General features: G+C 45.9%; 1 protein-coding gene across 1 annotated transcript in view; it reads left to right on the forward strand.

Annotated features, from left to right (window-relative positions):
- Positions 1-18,339, forward strand: part of MTCL1 (microtubule crosslinking factor 1) — a 187,134-nt gene that overhangs the window by 136,780 nt on the left and 32,015 nt on the right. The window contains 2 exon segments of the mRNA XM_038746495.1: positions 2,479-2,646; positions 11,885-12,130. Of these exon segments, the coding sequence (XP_038602423.1) occupies positions 2,479-2,646; positions 11,885-12,130 (414 nt within the window).

Below are 18,339 nucleotides of genomic sequence, written 5' to 3' on the forward strand. Positions count from 1 at the left end.
GATTACTGCATCAGCCTCCTCTCAGATCTCCCATCCTCCTGTCTCTCCCCAGTTCAGTCTGTACTTCACACTGCTGCCCGGATCATGATGATGATGATGGTATTTATTAAGCGCTTACTATGTGCAAAGCACTGTTCTAAGCACTGGGGAGGTTACAAGGTGATCAGGTTGTCCCACGGGGGGTTCACAGTTTTAATCCCCATTTTACAGATGAGGTAACTGAGGCCCAGAGAAGTTAAGTGACTTGCTCAAAGTCACACAGCTGACAGTTCGCGGAGCCGGGATTTGAACCCATGGCCTCTGACTCCAAAGCCCTTGCTCTTTCCACTGAGCCACGCTGCTGTGCAGAAACGCTCTGGGCATGTTACTCCCCTCCTCAAAAATCTCCAGTGGCTGCTTGTCAACCTATGCATCAAGCAAAAACTTCTCACTCTTGGCTTAAAGGCTGTCCATCACCTCACCCCCTCCTACCTCACCTCCCTTCTCTCCTTCTACAGCCCAGCCCGAACCCTCCGCTCCTCTGCCACTAACCTCCTCACTGTACCTCATTCTCACCTGTCCCGCCGTCAACCCCCAGCCCACATCCTCCCCCTGGCCTGGAATAACCTCCCTCTGCCCATCCGCCAGGCTAGCTCTCTTCCTCCCTTCAAAGCCCTACTGACAGCTCACCTCCTCCAGGAGGCCTTCCCAGATTGAGCCCCCTTTTTCCTCTCCTCCTCCCCATCCCCCCCACCCTACCTCCATCCCTTCCCCACAGCACCTGTATATATGTTTGTACAGATTTATTACTCCATTTATTTTACTTGTACATATTTACTGTTCTATTTTGTTAATGATGTGCATTTAACTTTAATTCTATTTGTTCTGACGACTTGACACCTGTCCACATGTCTTGTTTTGTTGTCTGTCTCCCCCTTCTAGACTGTGAGCCCATTGTTGGGTAGGGATCATCTCTATATGTTGCCAACTTGTACTTCTCATGTGCTTAGTACGGTGTTCTGCACACAATAAGCACTCAATAAATGCAATTGAATGAATGAATGAATATATATAAGAATATATATGTATATCATATATATAAGGATGTATATATGTATATCATATTTTATATAGAGAGAGATATAAAAGTATATATATATACATATATATGTGTGTATATATGTATATATATATATATATATATATCTGTTCTTTGGGTTAAAAGATGGATTTTTTTAACAGTGTTTGCCAGTGAAGCTGGAACTTCCCTCCCTGTCCCCACTTCATTCCCCTTACATCTGGCAGACCACAGATCTCTCCATCTTCAAGGCGCTTCTGAAATCACATCTCCTCTTGAAGTTGTCCCTGATTAATATGAAATATCCCCTCCCTTCAGAGTTTCCACTCCACCTAAGCACTTATATACTCCTACCCTGCCCCCTAGTCCTGACATACATATTTCTTATAGTCTTTACTATTTATTTTATAAATGCATCTAATTTATTATGTGTGTCAGCCTTCCGCACTGGATCGTAAACTCCTTGAGGGTAGGGGTCATGCCTACTAATAATGATGGTATTTGTTAAGCGCTTACTCTGTGCCAGGCATTGTACTAATCCAACGGTCCTCTCTCAAATTCTGGGGATTGTGATCTGCACCCAGGAGGTGCTCAATAAATACTGCTGATAGCCCCAGTTGTGCTGAATGTCTGCTCCTTCTTTTCACCAAGTCCAAGTCCTTCAACTTTTCCATCCCCACCTGCTCCTCCTCTGGACTGTAATCTGTAATCTGGTTAATCTGACTGTAAGCGCTTAGTACAGTGCTCTGCACATAGTAAGCGCTCAATAAATACGATTGATGATGATGGTTGTGTGGGCAGGGACTGTGTCTCTTTATTGTTATATTGTATTCATTCAGCGAGGCTCAGTGGAAAGAGCTGGGCTTGGGAGTCAGAGGTCATGGGTTCCAATTCCGCCTCCACCACTTATCAGCTGTGTGACTTTAGGCAAGTCACTTGACTTCTCTGTGCCTCCATTACCTCATCTGTAAAATGGGGATTAAGACTGTGAGCCCCATGTGGGACAACCTGATTACCTTGTATCCCCCCCAGCGCTTAGAACAGTGCTTGGCACAAAGAAAGCGCTTTACAAATACCAAAATTATTATTAAAATTATTATTATTAAGCACTTACTGTGTGCAGAGCACTGTACTAAGCACTTGGGAGAGTACAATGCAACAGTAAACAGACACATCCCCTGCCCACAATGAGCTTACAGTCTAGAGGAAGAGCTTACACTGTACACTCCCAAGCGCTTAGTACCGTGGTCTGCCCACAGTAAGCGCTCAGTAAATATTTTGAATGAATGAACCTGCTGAACCGAGTGGAGTGTTCCTCCGCAATTCCACTTGCCCCTCCCTGCCCCACCTCCCAATCCCAGGTCAGGGCCTGAGCGACCAGGGCGTGCGGCGGGGGTAAACTGATCAGTGTGTCTTCACAGGCAGTGGAGAACCGGCAGCTGCTGAACGCCCTGAAGTCCCTGCTGGATGATTTCCGCTCCGAGCTGCGGGACGACGAGAGGGAGAGGCTCGGGCTGCAGCAGCGCTATGCCAGTGACAAGGCCGCGTGGCAGGTCGAGTGGACCGAGCTAAAGTGCCGCTTGGAACAGGTATTTTTCTCTATTAAATGGTATTTGTTAAGCGCTTACTATGTACCAGTTTGGACACAGTCCATGTCCCTTATGGACTCACAGTCCTAATCCTCATTTTACAGATGAGGTAACTGAGGCTCAGGGAAGTGAAACGACTCGCCCAAGATCACACAGCAGACACGTGGTGGAGTCGGGATAAGAACCCAGGTCCTTCTTACTCCCAGACTTGTGCTGTATCCACTAGGCCATGCTGCTTCTCTTGAGCTTTTCGTCACTTTGTCATGCATGGGTGCAGGGGAGAGGCAGGGGAAGACGGCAGTTGTGTCTTTTCTCCTGGCTCTGGCATTTTTGTTTTCTTCAGTGAGGACTCAGGCTGTTTGAAGCAGTTTGTGAAGCCTTGAATCAATCCTAAGAGGAAGCTTGTGGAACCAAAAGAGGCTCCTGAGAGGTTTTTTTGTTTATTTGTTTGTTTTTAATGGTATTTGTTAAGTGCTTACTCTGTGTCAAAGTCTGTTCTAAGTGCCGAGGCAAGTACAAGCTAACTAGGTCAGACTCAGCCCCTGTTCCGCATGGGGCTCATAGCCCAAGTAGGAGGGAAAACAGGTATCCCCATTTTACAGTTGAGGAATGTAAGACAAGGAGAAGGTAAGTGACTTTCCCAAGGTCACACACAGTTAAGGAGTACAGGACTGGAGGTGAGGAGACCCAGGTTCTAGTTCTGGCTCTAGTATTGGCCTTGGGCAAGCTACTAAATGTCTCTGTGCTACAGTTTTCTCATCTGTAAAATGGGGCTAGGATACCTTTTCTCCTTCCCTCTTAGAGATAAGAACGGTGTCTGATCTGATTAATTTAACTGTAACCCAGTGCTCAGTAAAGTGCCTGTATTAGGGCTTAATAAGTACCATCATTATTATTACTATTACCATTATTATTAGTAGTGGTATTTAGTAGTAATCCTAAAGGCCACTTAATTCATTCCTCTGGGTGGTGTTTTATTGTCCTAATGCAAGCAGAAAATGGTAGTGGATTGATTTCCTGACTGAGTTGCCTGCCTGTGGCTTGAAAGCAGCCTCTCTTAGGGTCTTGGCAGAGGAAGTAGTGCATTAATGGCAACATTAAACGAGTAGATTGGGTCTATTTCCTGTCAGAGTGACTGAGCCAGTTGAAAGGGATGCTTGGCTGCCTTTGGAAGAGATTATTAGACAGTCTACCTCCTGCCTGGCTCGTATGACTCTGGATCAGAGAAGTAAGCTGCTTCCTGAGTCAGATCAAAAGTAAGGAAATGGCCTGGGGAAGCAGGGTGGCCTAGTGGAAAGAGACGTGGTTTGGGAGTCAGAGGTCCTGAGTTCTAATCCCAGCTCTGCCACTTGCCTGCTGTGGAACCTTGGGCAAGTCACTTAGCTTCTCCATGCCACAGTTTCTTCATCTGTAAAATGGGGATTCAACACCTGTTCTCCTTCCTTCTTAGAATGTAAGCCCTCTGAGGGACAGTGACTATGTTGGACCTGAGCAAGGGGGCCTAGTGGAAAGAGCTCTGCCACTTATCTGCTGTGTGACCTTGGGTAAGTCACTTAACTTCTCTGTGCCTTAGTTACCTCATCTGTAAAATGGAGATTAAGACTGTGAGCCTCATATGGGACATGGACTGTGTCCGACCTGATTATTTTGTCCCTCTAGACTGTAAACTTGTTCTGGACAAGGAATGTGTCTACCAATGCTGTTATATTGTACTCTCCCAAGCACTTAGTACAGTGCTCTGCACACAGTAAGCATTAAATCAGTGTGATTGATTGATTGAATATCTTCTGTGTACCCAAGGGCTTAGTAAAGTGTTTGGCACATAGTAAGTGCTTAACAAGTATTATTTTTGTTGCTATTATTATTATTATTTTTATTCCCCTTTCCAATTCATGGCTTGACTCCACTTTGTTTGGCACATAGGAAACAAGGGATGTCTTAATCATCATATGCATTTAACAGATGATGAAACCAAGGTCCAGATAGGTTACAGGACTACCATCACCAGAAATAAAACCCTGGCCTCCTGACTTCCAGGCTAATATGCTCTCTGTCCCTGCACCCTTTCTCTGTGAACAGATATCTAGCAGCTTTCTTTGACTCTTCAAACGAAGTTAAAGAATTCGGCAGAGATGAGAAAGCATCTTTTCCTTTGATGTCCCCGATCATTTGGTGACCTCCAAAGTTTGCTCGGGGGCTGCTGAATAAGCTTCCGCTTCCAGATAGAGCCAGGTGTGGAGAGCTGGGGTGGAATTGTCCACTCCGTATCTGTCATTGGGAAAAAAATATGTTTCAGCTTGGAACTCAGACCCACGACATCCCTGTCATGACCCTGCCAGAGCTTCTCCAGGCAGAGGAGATGATTATAGAGTTTCCCTTCAGTGAGCCTGTGGGCAAAACCAAGAGCTAAAATTATGCTGGAGTCTATGGTTGCCATCAAGCAGCCTTCTAGGTGACATTGACTGAAGGAAAGAACTTGCACATTCCTTGCAGGAGAAATTTTTCAGCTAGACTGGGCTCAAAGACAGACTTTTCTTGCTTCTCTCTACTCTGACGGGGTTAGCAGGGTAGAAAGCCATTCCTCAGAATGGGGCGGGGGGGTGGCTGTGTGTGTGTGTGTGTGTGTGTATAAATATGTGTGTGGATCCAGGCCAAAAGACCGCCTGGATGGTTTTCTGAGCCCAAATCTAAAACTTGTGGCATGGGACCCCATAGTTCCATCCCCAGGAGTGTGGACGAACAGCTACTGAAGAAGTCCCAGTAGCTACAGTGAGACCCTCTGTCTTGCACTTGCCAACCGTGAGCCATGGTAGCAGAGGTGGAAGGAAGAGCGGAGAGCAAAGCCCAGTCCTAGGCACAGAATGGCAGTGTGGATGCTGGCCCCGGGAGAGGCAGCAAAATGGAAATTTCCCTTTCTTCCCAAAAAAGTTGCCCAGAATCCTTGTCTCCCCTAGCCTGGAGCCTGTTGGGCCAATATCCTAAACCAAGCCCCAACAATGTGAACCTAGTTTCTGGCTCATAGCAGCGAGATCTGACCTAAACTGACCTCATGTCCAGGTACCTGGGTCTCACCCGTCAGCCCCTGCCAGGCTGTACCACACAGGGCAAGCAGGGAAGCTTTCTTCTGACAGCCTGGTACCTTCAGGAATAAGGGTTTGCTCAGACCCTGTCACCCCAGCCTGGTTTCACAAGGGAAACTGGACAGGCCGGGACAACATCCTTGGCCGCACTGTGAGATAGCAGGGGTGGTAGTGTAGGAACACCATGCAACGCCTGCATCCAGCCTTGGGATGATCGATAAAGTTTCTTTCTGCTGCCTTTAAGCACCTCAGGATGATTTGATGCCGGAAAATCAAGGTGATTTGCTAGAGAATTGGGTGCATAGATTTCTGGCTTCCCTTCTTAATTATGACCAGTACAGACAGTTCTGCTCTAACAGAAACTTGCATCATAGTATTTCCACTGCGTCTGCTACTGCCTGCATGTCAGAGCAGCTTCTTTCAGCACTGCACCACATATAGAGACATGTACTGTGGGAAGAGTGTTCCCTAATTCTGAGAAGCATTCTATCCCAAAATATATAACAAAATGTGCAATATGGCGTAACCGACTTTACCCAAACATGTACACATGTGCACACACACAATACTCAGGTATTTTTTGTAGCATTGTCAAGTGCTTACTATGTGACAAGCACTGTTCTAAAGATTGGGGTAAATCAATCAATGGTATTTATTGAGTGCCTACTATGTGTGGAGCACTATACTAAGGGTTTAGAAAAGTACACTGCAACAGAATTAGCAGATATGTTCCCTATCCATAACGAGTTTATGTTATAGAGGGAATGTTGGGTGCTTTTGCCGGGAATCAAACACAGGCTTCCTGCCTGGCAGGAGACAGTTCTACCACTGAACCACCAGTGCTTATGGGTTAGGCACAGTATCTGTTCAATATGGGGTCTGTCCAATATATCTGTCCAATAATTTAGGGAGGAGGGAGGAGGATTTAATCCCCATTTTCCAGATGAGAAAACTGAGGCCCAGTGACTTGCCCAAGGTCAAACAGCATACAAGTGGCAGCTCTGGGAAGAGAAACCAGGTCCATGCTCTTTCCACCAAGCCGTGCTGCTTTTCTACTGAGAAGTGCCGAGATCAGTATTAGTCCAATTTGGACATCTAAGGACTCGGGGATTTGAGGCCTAATTTCTGATCCCTGGCTGGGATCTGACCCGGACACCCTGAATCCCACCAGAGGTAAGAAGGGGAACCCAGCCAACCCTTCCTTCCCAGTAGCCTTGCCCTTCCTCAGACACCAGAACTGAAGCAGAGGCAAAGATACCTGGGCCATGGAAGATGGTTATTTATTTCAGCCTTTCCCCACTACACACACCTCCCACTCTTTTCTCCTCTGACTGAACCCAGACTGCAGAGAAAGGAAAGTAAACAGCTCTTTGGAGAACTGAAAAATTTGCTTACCAGATCTTCAGTCATGCGAGAGTATGCCACAGGTCATTAATATTACTAATACTGAATCTGCAGCTGATGAACAGTGGCTTCAATTTATTTGATTCATTCATTCAATTGTATTTATTGAACACTTACTGTGTGCGGAGCACTGTACTAAGTGCTTGGAAAGTACAATTCAGAAATGGAGACAATCCCTGCCCACACTGGGCTTACATGTTCTAAAGATAATGGAAAAGCAAAAAGTCCTGAATCTCAGTGTACTACAGTCAGTTCTCTGCCATGAGGCCACACAGTTGAAACACAGTGGCCTGGAGTTGTGAATGGATCTTAGGGGAGTGGCTCAGGTACAGATGTAAAACAACAACAATAATAATAATAATGATGATGACATTTGTTCAGCTTTATATGCCAGGCACTATACTACACACTGGGCTGGATACAAGCAAATCGGGTTGGGGGCAGTACCTGGTCCTATGTGGGGCTCACAGAGTGATGATCTCTGTGGTCCCGAGGAAGGCTGGAGTCTTCTTAATAATGATTATAATGATAAAAAGAAGAGTAGTATTAAGTGTTTACTATGTATCATAGCAACCGTGCTAAGCACTGATGTAGATAAAAGATAATCAAATTGGACTTGATCATTTTCCCATACAGAGCTCACAACCTAAGCCTTATCTTATCGCTATTTTGCAGATGAGGAAACTGAGGCCCAAAGAGGTTGCTCACCCAAGATCACCCAGCAGAGTAGTGGAGAACAGGGACTAAAACCCAGGTTTCCTGATTTCCAACCCAGTGCTTTTTCCACTAGGTCTTGCTGCCTCTCTAGGCACAATTTTATTTCCACGCTAGTGTGGTGGACCAAGTTCTTTGAGGCAATACCACCACCTGCCCAACTGCTCGCCATTTGAACACTCAGATCAGTAGTAAGCAGAAGGTCTTTATAAGGGAAATGGAGGAAGGGGTGCTGGAGCGGGTAAGGAAAACACTAAGGAGGAAATGGGGAAGCCTGTTGTGAGAAATGAAAAGTATCTACAGCAGTGTGAGAACAGCGGGGTGATGTGACTTCTAAAGCTGGTTCATCACTGCCCTAAGGCATTCAGAGGGCGTGGTTTTCCGCTGAAAGTGAGGCTGCCAGGAATCATTTGGAAAATCTTTTAGGTAGCTCTTCATGCCCCATGACATCCTCCAGAGAAGCTTGGTAGTTTTTTTTGTTTTGATTTTATCTCTTCCCCCTTGAAAAAGATTGATTTTTTTTTCCTTGAGTGCTATATAAATAGCTGAATGAGCTAGTTCAGATTTTTGTGGGTTTTTTAGGTCAAGGGGAATTGATTTTGTATTTAATAGGCCACCTGTAGAAAGTTAAAGCCACGTTTGATCTATGTGTAGCAAGCAAGGTCAGCCCTGTTCTGTGCACAGAGGTCGTTGGTTATATTGTAGGAGGGAAAGGCAGAGAACTTTGGCTGTCTTCTATGTCCAAGGTGACCATTCATTCATTCATTCATTCAATCATATTTATTGAGTGCTTACTGTGTGCAGAGCACTGTACTAAGCGCTTGGGAAGTACAAGTCGGCAACATATAGAGACGGTCCCTACCCAACAATGGGCTCCTAGTCTAGAAGGGGGAGACAGACAACAAAACAAAACATGTAGACAGGTGTCAAAATCATCAGTAGAAATAGAATTAAAGCAATAAGCACATCATTAACAAAATAAATAGAATAGTAAGTGTGTACAAGTAAAATGAATAGAGTGATAAATCTTTTCAAATATATACAAGTGCTGTGCTCAGTCTGGGAAGGCCTCCTGGAGGAGGTGAGCTAAGCACTTTTAGTCTCAGCACAGAAATTAAAGATAAACAGCACAAGCTGGTGAAAGGAGCATGGGCCTGGGACTTGATAAACCTGAGCTCTGATCCCACTCCACCACCTGTCTGCTGTGTGACCTTGGGAAACAATAATAATAATAATAATTGTGGTATTTGTTCAGCACTTACTATATGCCAGACGCTGTTTAAGCACTGGAGTAGATTCAAGATAATTGGGTTGGACACAGTCCCTGTCTCACAGTCTTAACCCCATTTTACAGATGAGGGAACAGAGGCACTGAGAAGTGAAGGGACTTCCCAAAGGTCACACAGCAGACAAGTGCCAGAGCCAGGATTAGAACCCAGATCCTTCCAGTTTCTAGGCCCATGCTCTATCCATTAGGTCAAGCTGCTGGGAAAGCCACTTAACTCTCTGTGCTTCAGTTACCTCATCTGAAAATAGGGATTAAGAATGTGAGCCCCATGTGGGACTGGGACTGTGTCCAACCTGATTAACTTGTATCCACCCCAGTGTCTGGTGCATAATAATAATGATGGCATTTATTAAGCACTTACTATGTGCAAAGCACTGTACTAAGTGCTGGGGAGGTTACAAGGTGATCAGGTTGTCCCATGGGGTCTCACAGTCTTAATCCCCATTTTCCAGAAGAGGTAACTGAGGCACAGAGAATTTAAGTGACTTGCCCAAAGTCCCACAGCTGACAGTTGGTGGAGCTGGGATTTGAACCCATGTCCTCTGACTCCAAAGCCCGTGCTCTTTCCACTGAGCCATGCTGCTTCTCATGATAAATGCTTAACAAATACCACACACACAAGAAAAAGATTTAGTCACTTGTCTCCTTATCAGTATAGGGCAGTTCCAACGTGTAGGGAATAGTTTTTTAGGTGGTGAGACTATTCTTATCCTGTGATGATGATGATAATGATGGTGTTGATGATAATTATAGTAATGATAATTGTGGTATTTGTTAAACACTTAACTCTGAGCTGGCGCTGGAGTTATTCAAGATAATCAGGTCAGACATAGTCCCTGTACCGCATGGGGCTCACAGTCTTGGTAGGAGAGAGAATGGGCACTGAATCCCCATTTTACACTTGAAGAAACTGAGGTACAGAGATATTAAGTGACTTGCCCAAGGTCACAAAGAAAAAAAGTCATGGAGATAGGATTAGAACATACATCCTCTGACTTGCAAGCCATGCTACTTTCTGAATTTTCACAAAAACTGTATCCTATTCAGTCTTTGTTCTCCTCTGTTTGGTTGAGCCTTTGGGATGGGAGAACTTTCTTAAAATTGGGCGTGAACTTGACGGCATTGAGGGTTTTATTGTTTTGATTTTTGCTTTAAGAGTACTTGTTAAGTTCTTACTTTGTGCCAGGTACCGTACTAAGTGCTGGGATAGATACAGACTAATCAGGATGGACACAGTCCCTGTTCCACATAGGGCTCACAGTCTCAATCCCCATTTTACAGATAAGGTAACTGAGGCCCAGAGAAGTGAAGTGACTTGCCCAAGATCACCCAGTAGACAAGTGGCATAGCTGGAATTAGAACCCATCCATTCATTCATTCATTCATTCATTCACTCATTCAATCGTATTTATTGAGCACTTACTGTGTGCAGAGCACTGTACTAAGCACTTGGGAAGTACAAATCGGCAACATATAGAGACAGTCCCTACCCAACAATGGGCTCACAGTGTAGAAGGGGGAGACAGACAACAAAACAAAACAAGTAGACAGGTGTCAATGCCATCAGAATAAATAGAATTATAGCTATATACACATCATTAATAAAATAGAGTAATAAATATGTGCAAACATATACAAGTGCTGAGGGGAGGGGGACGGCGAGGGCAGAGGGAGGGAGTGGGGGCGATGGGGAAGGGAGGAGGAGAGGAAAAAGGGGGCTCAGTCTAGGAAGGCATCCTGGAGAAGGTGAGCTCTCAGTAGGGCTTTGAAGGGAGGAAGAGAGAGAGCTTGGCGGATGGGTGGAGGGAGGCCATTCCTAGCCATTGGTAGGACGTGGGCCAGCGTCGACAGTAGGACAGGTGAGAACGAGGCACAGTGAGGAGGTTAGTGGCAGAGGACTGGAGTATGCAGGCTGGGCTGGAGAAGGAGAGAAGGGAGGTGAGGTAGGAGGGGGCGAGGTGATGGAGCGCTTTGAAGACGAGAATAAGGAGTTTTTGCTTCAAGCGACGGTTGATAGGCAACCACTGGAGATTTTTGAGGTGGGGAGTGACATGCCCAGTGCATTTCTGTACAAAGATAATCCGGGCAGCAGAGTGAATAATAGACTGAAGCGGGGAGAGACAGGAGGATGGGAGATCAGAGAGGAGGCCGACGCAGTAATCCAGTTGGGGTAGTATGAGATATTGAACCAACAAGGTAACGGTTTGGATGGAGAGGAAAGGGCGGATCTTGGCGATGTTGTGAACCCAGATCCTGCTAACTCCCAGACTTGTGCTCTATCCACTATGCCAGGCTGCTTCATGGTTTGGGGAAACCATTTCCCCGAAACAGTCGCCCTTTCCCCCTCCAATGCCCTACTGAAGATGCACCTCCTCCAAGAGGCCTTCCCAGACTAAGCCCCCTTTTCCTCAGCTTCCCCTCCCTTCTGCATCACCTCAACTCACTCCCTTTGCTCTTCCCCCACTCCCCACCCCACGATACTTATGCCTAAATATATACATCTATAATTCTACTTATTTATATTGATTCATGTTTGTTTCGATATCTGTCTCACCTCCCCCTCTAGACTGTAAACCTGCTGTTGGCAGGGATTGTCTTGATTGCTATCGTGTACTTTCCAAGCGCTTAGTACAGTGCTCTGCACACAGTAAGCGCTCAAAAAATATGATTGAATGAATGGATGAATGAATTTCCCCTTCTCCTGGAGATGGCCAAAGGAGGAGGCACTTACCCCTGCTTATTTCCTTGCCAGCTGGAGAGGGAAAGTGAGAGGCTTCTGGGCGAGGCTGGCGATACCAAGGGGACTTTGAAGAAGGAGAGGGAAGAGCACAGGAAGCTCCTGGCAGACAGTCACGGGCTGGTCATGGATCTGCGTTGGCAAGTCCAGCACAGCGAGAAGAACTGGAACAGGGAAAAGGTGGAGCTTCTCAACCAGCTGGACCGGGACCGGCGGGAATGGGACTGGCAGAAGAAGGAGCTCCTCTGGAGAATCGAGCAGGTATGGATTCCCACCAAATGGGTGCAAATCAGCCTTGGGCATCAGTCAATCAATCGGTCCATCAATCCGTGGTATTTACTGAGCAGTGCCTGGCACATAGTAGGCTCTCAAATACCATAAAAGAAATTGAGTGCTTTCTGCATGCAGAGTACTGCACTTAGTGCTTGGGAGAGTAGTCAGCTAGTTGATCATTTTTATTTAGTGTTTACTGTGTGCAAAGCACTATTCTAAATGCTTGGGAGAGTACATTCTAACAATAAACAGACACATTCCCTGCCCACAACAAGCTTAGTGCTAAGTGCTTAGTACAGTGCTCTGCACACAGTAAGCGCTCAATAAATATGATTGAATGAATGAATGGGGAGACAGACATTAATAGTAATAAATAAATTACAGATATGCACATAAGTGCTGTGGGACTGGGAGGGGAGATGAATAAAATTTAACAGAGCTTAGTACAGTGCAAGCGCTTAGTACAGTACTCTACACACAGTAAGCGCTCAATAAATACGATTGAATGAATGAATGAACAGAGTTGGTAGACATGTTCCCTGCCCACAAGGAGCTTACAGTCTAGAGGGGGAGACAGACATTAATAGAAATAAATTATTTATAATTTAAATAAAGAATATGTACAAAGGTGCTGTGGGGCAGAAGGTGGGGTGAATACCAAATGCCCAAAGGGCAGAGGTCCCTTGGCTTAGTGGAAAGAGCACGGGCTTGAGAGTCGGAGGATGTGGGTTCTAATCCCGGTTCCGCCACTTGTCAGCTGTGTGACTTTGGGCAATCACTTAACTTCTCTGGGCCTCAGTTACCTCATCTGTAAAATGGGGATTAAGACTCTGAACCCCACATGGGACAACCTGATAACCTTGTATCTACCCCAGCGCCTAGAACGGTGCTTGGCACATAGTAAGCGCTTAAAAAATATCATCATTATTATTTTAGATGGCACAGAAGGGAGAGGGTGACATGACTGGTCTAGGCCAGGGGCCTGAGGTCTTTATTAGAATGAAAAAAAAATATTTTAGTGTACCTTGCTGCTTGGAAGGCTTCCTGCTGTGCAAAGTATAAGACTCCGGGGAAGAGAAGAGCAAAGCACTGAATTACCTTGGTTGAATTACTAACACATGAGAAGTAAGTTCCACGTTGAGGGTAATTTCATACTTCATTCTATAATGTACCAGGTTTTTGTATATCAAAGTTTTTATGTAATGTATTTGAAGGCACTTAAATTCTAAATCCCCCATGGAAATTAACAGTCTTACCTGGTTTGTCTAGGAAAGGACAGCCTGATATCTCAGCTTGCTGCCTAAGATGAAGTTATTGTCGCCAACCCCAGAAGAATTGTTTTAGTAGTAGCGGACAGGGTGTGTGTCTGTTTATTGTTATATTGTACTCTCCCAAGTGCTTAGAACAGTACTCTGCACACAGTAAGTGCTCAAAAATTGTGATTGAATGAATGAATGAATGAATGAATGAATGAAAGAGCATGGACCTTGGAGTCTTTGCCACTTTTCAGTTGTGTGACCTTCCCTGTGCCTCGGTTATCGCATCTGTGAAATGGGGATTGAGACTGTTAGCCCTGTGTGGGATAGAGACTTTGTCCAACCCAATTGGCTTGTATCCACCCCAGGGCTTAGTACAATGCCTGGTACATAGTAAGTGCTTAACAAGTACCATTAGTAGTAGTAGTAGTAGTAGTAGTAATAGTCCCCTCTCAGGGGAGAGTTTCCAGTACTCTACCAGTCTCGACTACGGGAGGGAGATTCAAGCAGAGACCTATCCATTCCATTCCTAGCTTGGCTAGTGGCTAGTGAATGGAAGGCAATCTGCTATAAGTCAAAACTCGCCTGTGCTGGGCATGGGAGAGAATCAATCAATCGTATTTATTGAGCGCTTACTATGTGCAGAGCACTGTACTAAGCGCTTGGGAAGTACAAATTGGCAACACATAGAGACAGTCCCTACCCAACAGTGGGCTCACAGTCTAAAAGGGGGAGACAGAGAACAGAACCAAACATACCAACAAAATAAGATAAATAGGATAGAAATGTACAAGTAAAATAAATAAATAAATAAATAAATAAATAGAGTAATAAATATGTACAACCATATATACATATATACAGGTGCTGTGGGGAAGGGAAGGAGGTAAGATGGGGGGATGGAGAGGGGGACGAGGGGGAGAGGAAGGAAGGGGCTCAGTCTGGGAAGGCCTCCTGGAGGAGGTGAGCTCTCAGCAGGGCCTTGAAGGGAGGAAGAGAGCTAGCTTGGCGGAGGGGCAGAGGGAGGGCATTCCAGGCCCGGGGGATGACGTGGGCCGGGGGTCGACGGCGGGACAGGCAAGAACGAGGTACAGTGAGGAGATTAGCGGCAGAGGAGCGGAGGTTGCGGGCTGGGCAGTAGAAGGAGAGAAGGGAGGTGAGGTAGGAGGGGGCGAGGTGATGGACAGCCTTGAAGCCCAGGGTGAGGAGTTTCTGCCTGATGCGCAGATTGATTGGTAGCCACTGGAGATTTTTGAGGAGGGGAGTAATATGCCCAGAGCGTTTCTGGACAAAGATAATCTGGGCAGCAGCATGAAGTATGGATTGAAGTGGAGAGAGACACGAGGATGGGAGATCAGAGAGAAGGCTGGTGCAGTAGTCCAGACGGGATAGGATGAGAGCTTGAATGAGCAGGATAGCAGTTTGGATGGAGAGGAAAGGGCGGATCTTGGCAATGTTGCGGAGCTGAGACCGGCAGGTTTTGGTGACGGCTTGGATGTGAGGGGTGAATGAGAGAGCGGAGTCGAGGATGACACCAAGGTTGCGGGCTTGTGAGACGGGAAGGATGGTAGTGCCGTCAACAGAGATGGGAAAGTCAGGGAGAGGACAAGGTTTGGGAGGGAAGACAAGGAGCTCAGTCTTTGACATGTTGAGCTTTAGGTGGCGGGCGGACATCCAGATGGAGATGTCCTGAAGGCAGGAGGAGATGCGAGCCTGGAGGGAGGGGGAGAGAGCAGGGGCAGAGATGTAGATCTGGGTGTCATCAGCGTAGAGATGATAGTTGAAGCCGTGGGAGCGAATGAGGTCACCAAGGGAGTGAGTGTAGATTGAGAACAGAAGGGGACCAAGCACTGAACCTTGGGGAACCCCCACAGTAAGAGGATGGGAGGGGGAGGAGGAGCCTGCAAAAGAGACTGAGAAAGAACGACCGGAGAGATAAGAGGAGAACCAGGAGAGGACGGAGTCTGTGAAGCCAAGGTCAGATAGCGTGTTGAGGAGAAGGGGGTGGTCCACAGTGTCAAAGGCAGCTGAGAGGTCGAGGAGGATTAGGACAGAATATGAGCCGTTGGATTTGGCAAGCAGGAGGTCATTGGTGACCTTTGAGAGGGCAGTTTCCGTGGAATGAAGGGGACGGAAGCCAGACTGGAGGGGGTCGAGGAGAGAGTTGTTGTTGAGGGCAGAGACTCAAATTTACTGGGCAGAAGGAGGCAATGGTAAACCAATTCCATATTTTTACCAAGAAAACTCTATGGATACACTACCAGAACGATTGCAGTTAGAGGTGGGGCATTCTGGGAGAGATATGTCTATGAGTCGGAAATGACTCGATATCAAAAGACAGGATAAGTAATAATAATAGTAGTAGTAATCAGTGGTATTTAATCAATCAATCAGTGGTATTCACTAAAAATGTAATAATAATAATAATAATAATAATGATATTTGTCAAGCACTTACTATGTGCCAAGCACTGTTCTAAGCGCTGGGGTACATACAAGGTAATCAGGTTGTCTCACATAGGGCTCACAGTCTTAATCCCCATTTTACAGATGAGGTAACTGAAGCACAGAGAAGTTAAGTGACTTGCCCAAGGTCAAACAGCAGACAAGTGGCGGAGCCGGGATTAGAACCCACGTCCTCTGATCTCAAGCCCTTGCTCTTTCCACTAAGCCATGCCACTTCTCTAAGTGCTTACTGTGTTCAGAGCATCATATTAAAGCACTTGGGCGAATACAGTACAACAAAATTAGTAGACAATTTTCCTGCCCAAAACGAGCTTCCAGTCTAGAGAGGAGCTGTCATGTGGGTGTTTGTGTGTGTGTTTAAGAGAGAGAGAAAGAGTGAGAGTCAAAAGCAGAAACAAGAAAAGAGACAGAGATAGGTGCCAGGGACCAGGAAGGTTTTTTTCTTGGCCATTTTTTCTTGGGCCTGGATGGGTCACCCAACAAGACAAGTGGTGGAGCCGGGATTAGAACCCATGTCCTCTGACTCCCAACCCCGTGCTCTTTCCACTAAGCCATGCTGCTTCCAGGCTCAATAGAGTTCTCATGTTCAACCCACAGGGGAAGATTTCCCAAAGTCCCTCGAAGCCCTTAAAAAGAGATCCAAATTAGAGGATCGCTGCCCTGCAGCCTTATCACTATAATAGGGATAGACCATCATGAGTCTCTTTCAATCAGTCAGCCAATCGTATTTATAGAGCAGTTCCTGCGCGCAGAGCTCTGTACTAAGTGCTTGGGAGAGAACCATATAGCAGAGTTGGTGAATCACTTTCACTGCCCACAATGAGCTTACAGTCTAGAGGGGGAGGTGGACATTAATCTAAGTAAATAAATTTCAGGTATGGACATAAGTGCTGTGGGGTTGACTGTGGGGTGAATAAAGGATACAAATCCAAGTGCAAGGGTGATGCAGAAGGGATTGGGTGAAGAGGCAATGAGGGCTTAGTCAGGGAAGACCTCTTAGAGGAGAGGTGCTTTTAATAAAGCTCTGAAGGTGGGGAGAGTGATCGTCTGTTAGCTTTGAAGGGGGTGGGAGGTGTTCCAGGCCAGTGGCAAGACGTGGCTGAGGGGGTGAGCAGGGAGATAGATGAGACTGAGGTAAAGCAAGTATGTTGATGTTAGAGGAGCAAAGTATGCAGGCTGGGTTGTAATAGGAAATTTTCCCCCTTTCTGACATCCATGTTAAAATCAGAGTTGGAGCTGCGTGGATGGGGGCTAGATTGCTTTCTTTCCCAAATCATCCGAATCACAAGAAATCCCCTGAAGCAAAGGCCTTGGGAATGTGCCCATCACAGTTACGTATTGAACGTATAAAACATCTGCTGGGCTCTGTTTAGGGCAACTGAGGAGGCAGGAGCGCTAAGCGCTTAGAACTGTGCTTCCAGCACTTAGAGCAGTGCTTTGCACACAGTAAGTGCTTAATAAATGTCATTATTATTATCCTAGGGACATGTCCATGTGGGTACCCATTGTTTTCTCTTAGAAAGGCCTCGCCGCACTGCAAGCTGCTTACACTAGTCTGGCAGCCTTGTATAACTTAAATTTTCAGGTTATGTATGGATTATTAACCTACATATAAGATTCAAGCTTCCTTCTGCAATTTAGTGTCAGAGAATGGACCCTAAACCCTTTAGTTGAAGCTTTGACTGTTGTTTTTAGAGAATGATGTATCTCGTGCTACAGACATGCTACTGTGGCTTTCTAAGATGAATAAAGCTGGTCTATTCCCAAGGTTCTTTGTGGTCTCAAGTGTTGGTGTCGACCCCGGCAATCTAATGGCAGTAGGGTATTCCCTACTATGTATAATTTGTATCCAACTCTCCTGTAGACTGTAAGCTTCCTGTGAGCAGTGATCATGTCTGCATGGAATAGTGGATAGAGCACAGGCCTGGGAATCAGAAGGTCATAGTTTCTAATCCTGGCTCCGCCATTTGTCTGCTGTGTGACCTTGGGCAAATCACTTCACTTCTCTGGGCCTCAATTACCTCATCTGTAAAATGGGGATTGAGACTGTGAGCCCCACATGGAGAAAGGACTGTGTCCAACCCGATTTACTTGTATCCACTCCAGCACTTAGTACAGTGCCTGGCACATAGTAAGCCTTTAACAAATTCCATAATTATTATTATTAACTCTATTACATTGTACACTCCCAAGCACATAATAATAATAACAATAATAATAGTACTTGTTAAGTGTTTACTATGTGTGAAGCACTGTTCTAAGCACTAGGTTAGATACAAGGTAATCAGGTCAGACACAGCCACTGTCCCACATGGGCTCACAGTCATAGTAGAGTGCTCTGCACACAGTAAGTGCTCAGTAAACACCATTCATTGATTGATTGATCACGTTTGGGGAGCTGGCTCCTATGCCATTTGCTCATGATCACGCATTTCTTTCCGAGGAAGCAGTAAGCCCTACTGAACGTCCCTCAGGT

The sequence above is a fragment of the Tachyglossus aculeatus genome, chromosome 5 (assembly GCF_015852505.1).
Source record: "Tachyglossus aculeatus isolate mTacAcu1 chromosome 5, mTacAcu1.pri, whole genome shotgun sequence".
NCBI classification, from domain to species: Eukaryota; Metazoa; Chordata; class Mammalia; order Monotremata; family Tachyglossidae; genus Tachyglossus; species Tachyglossus aculeatus.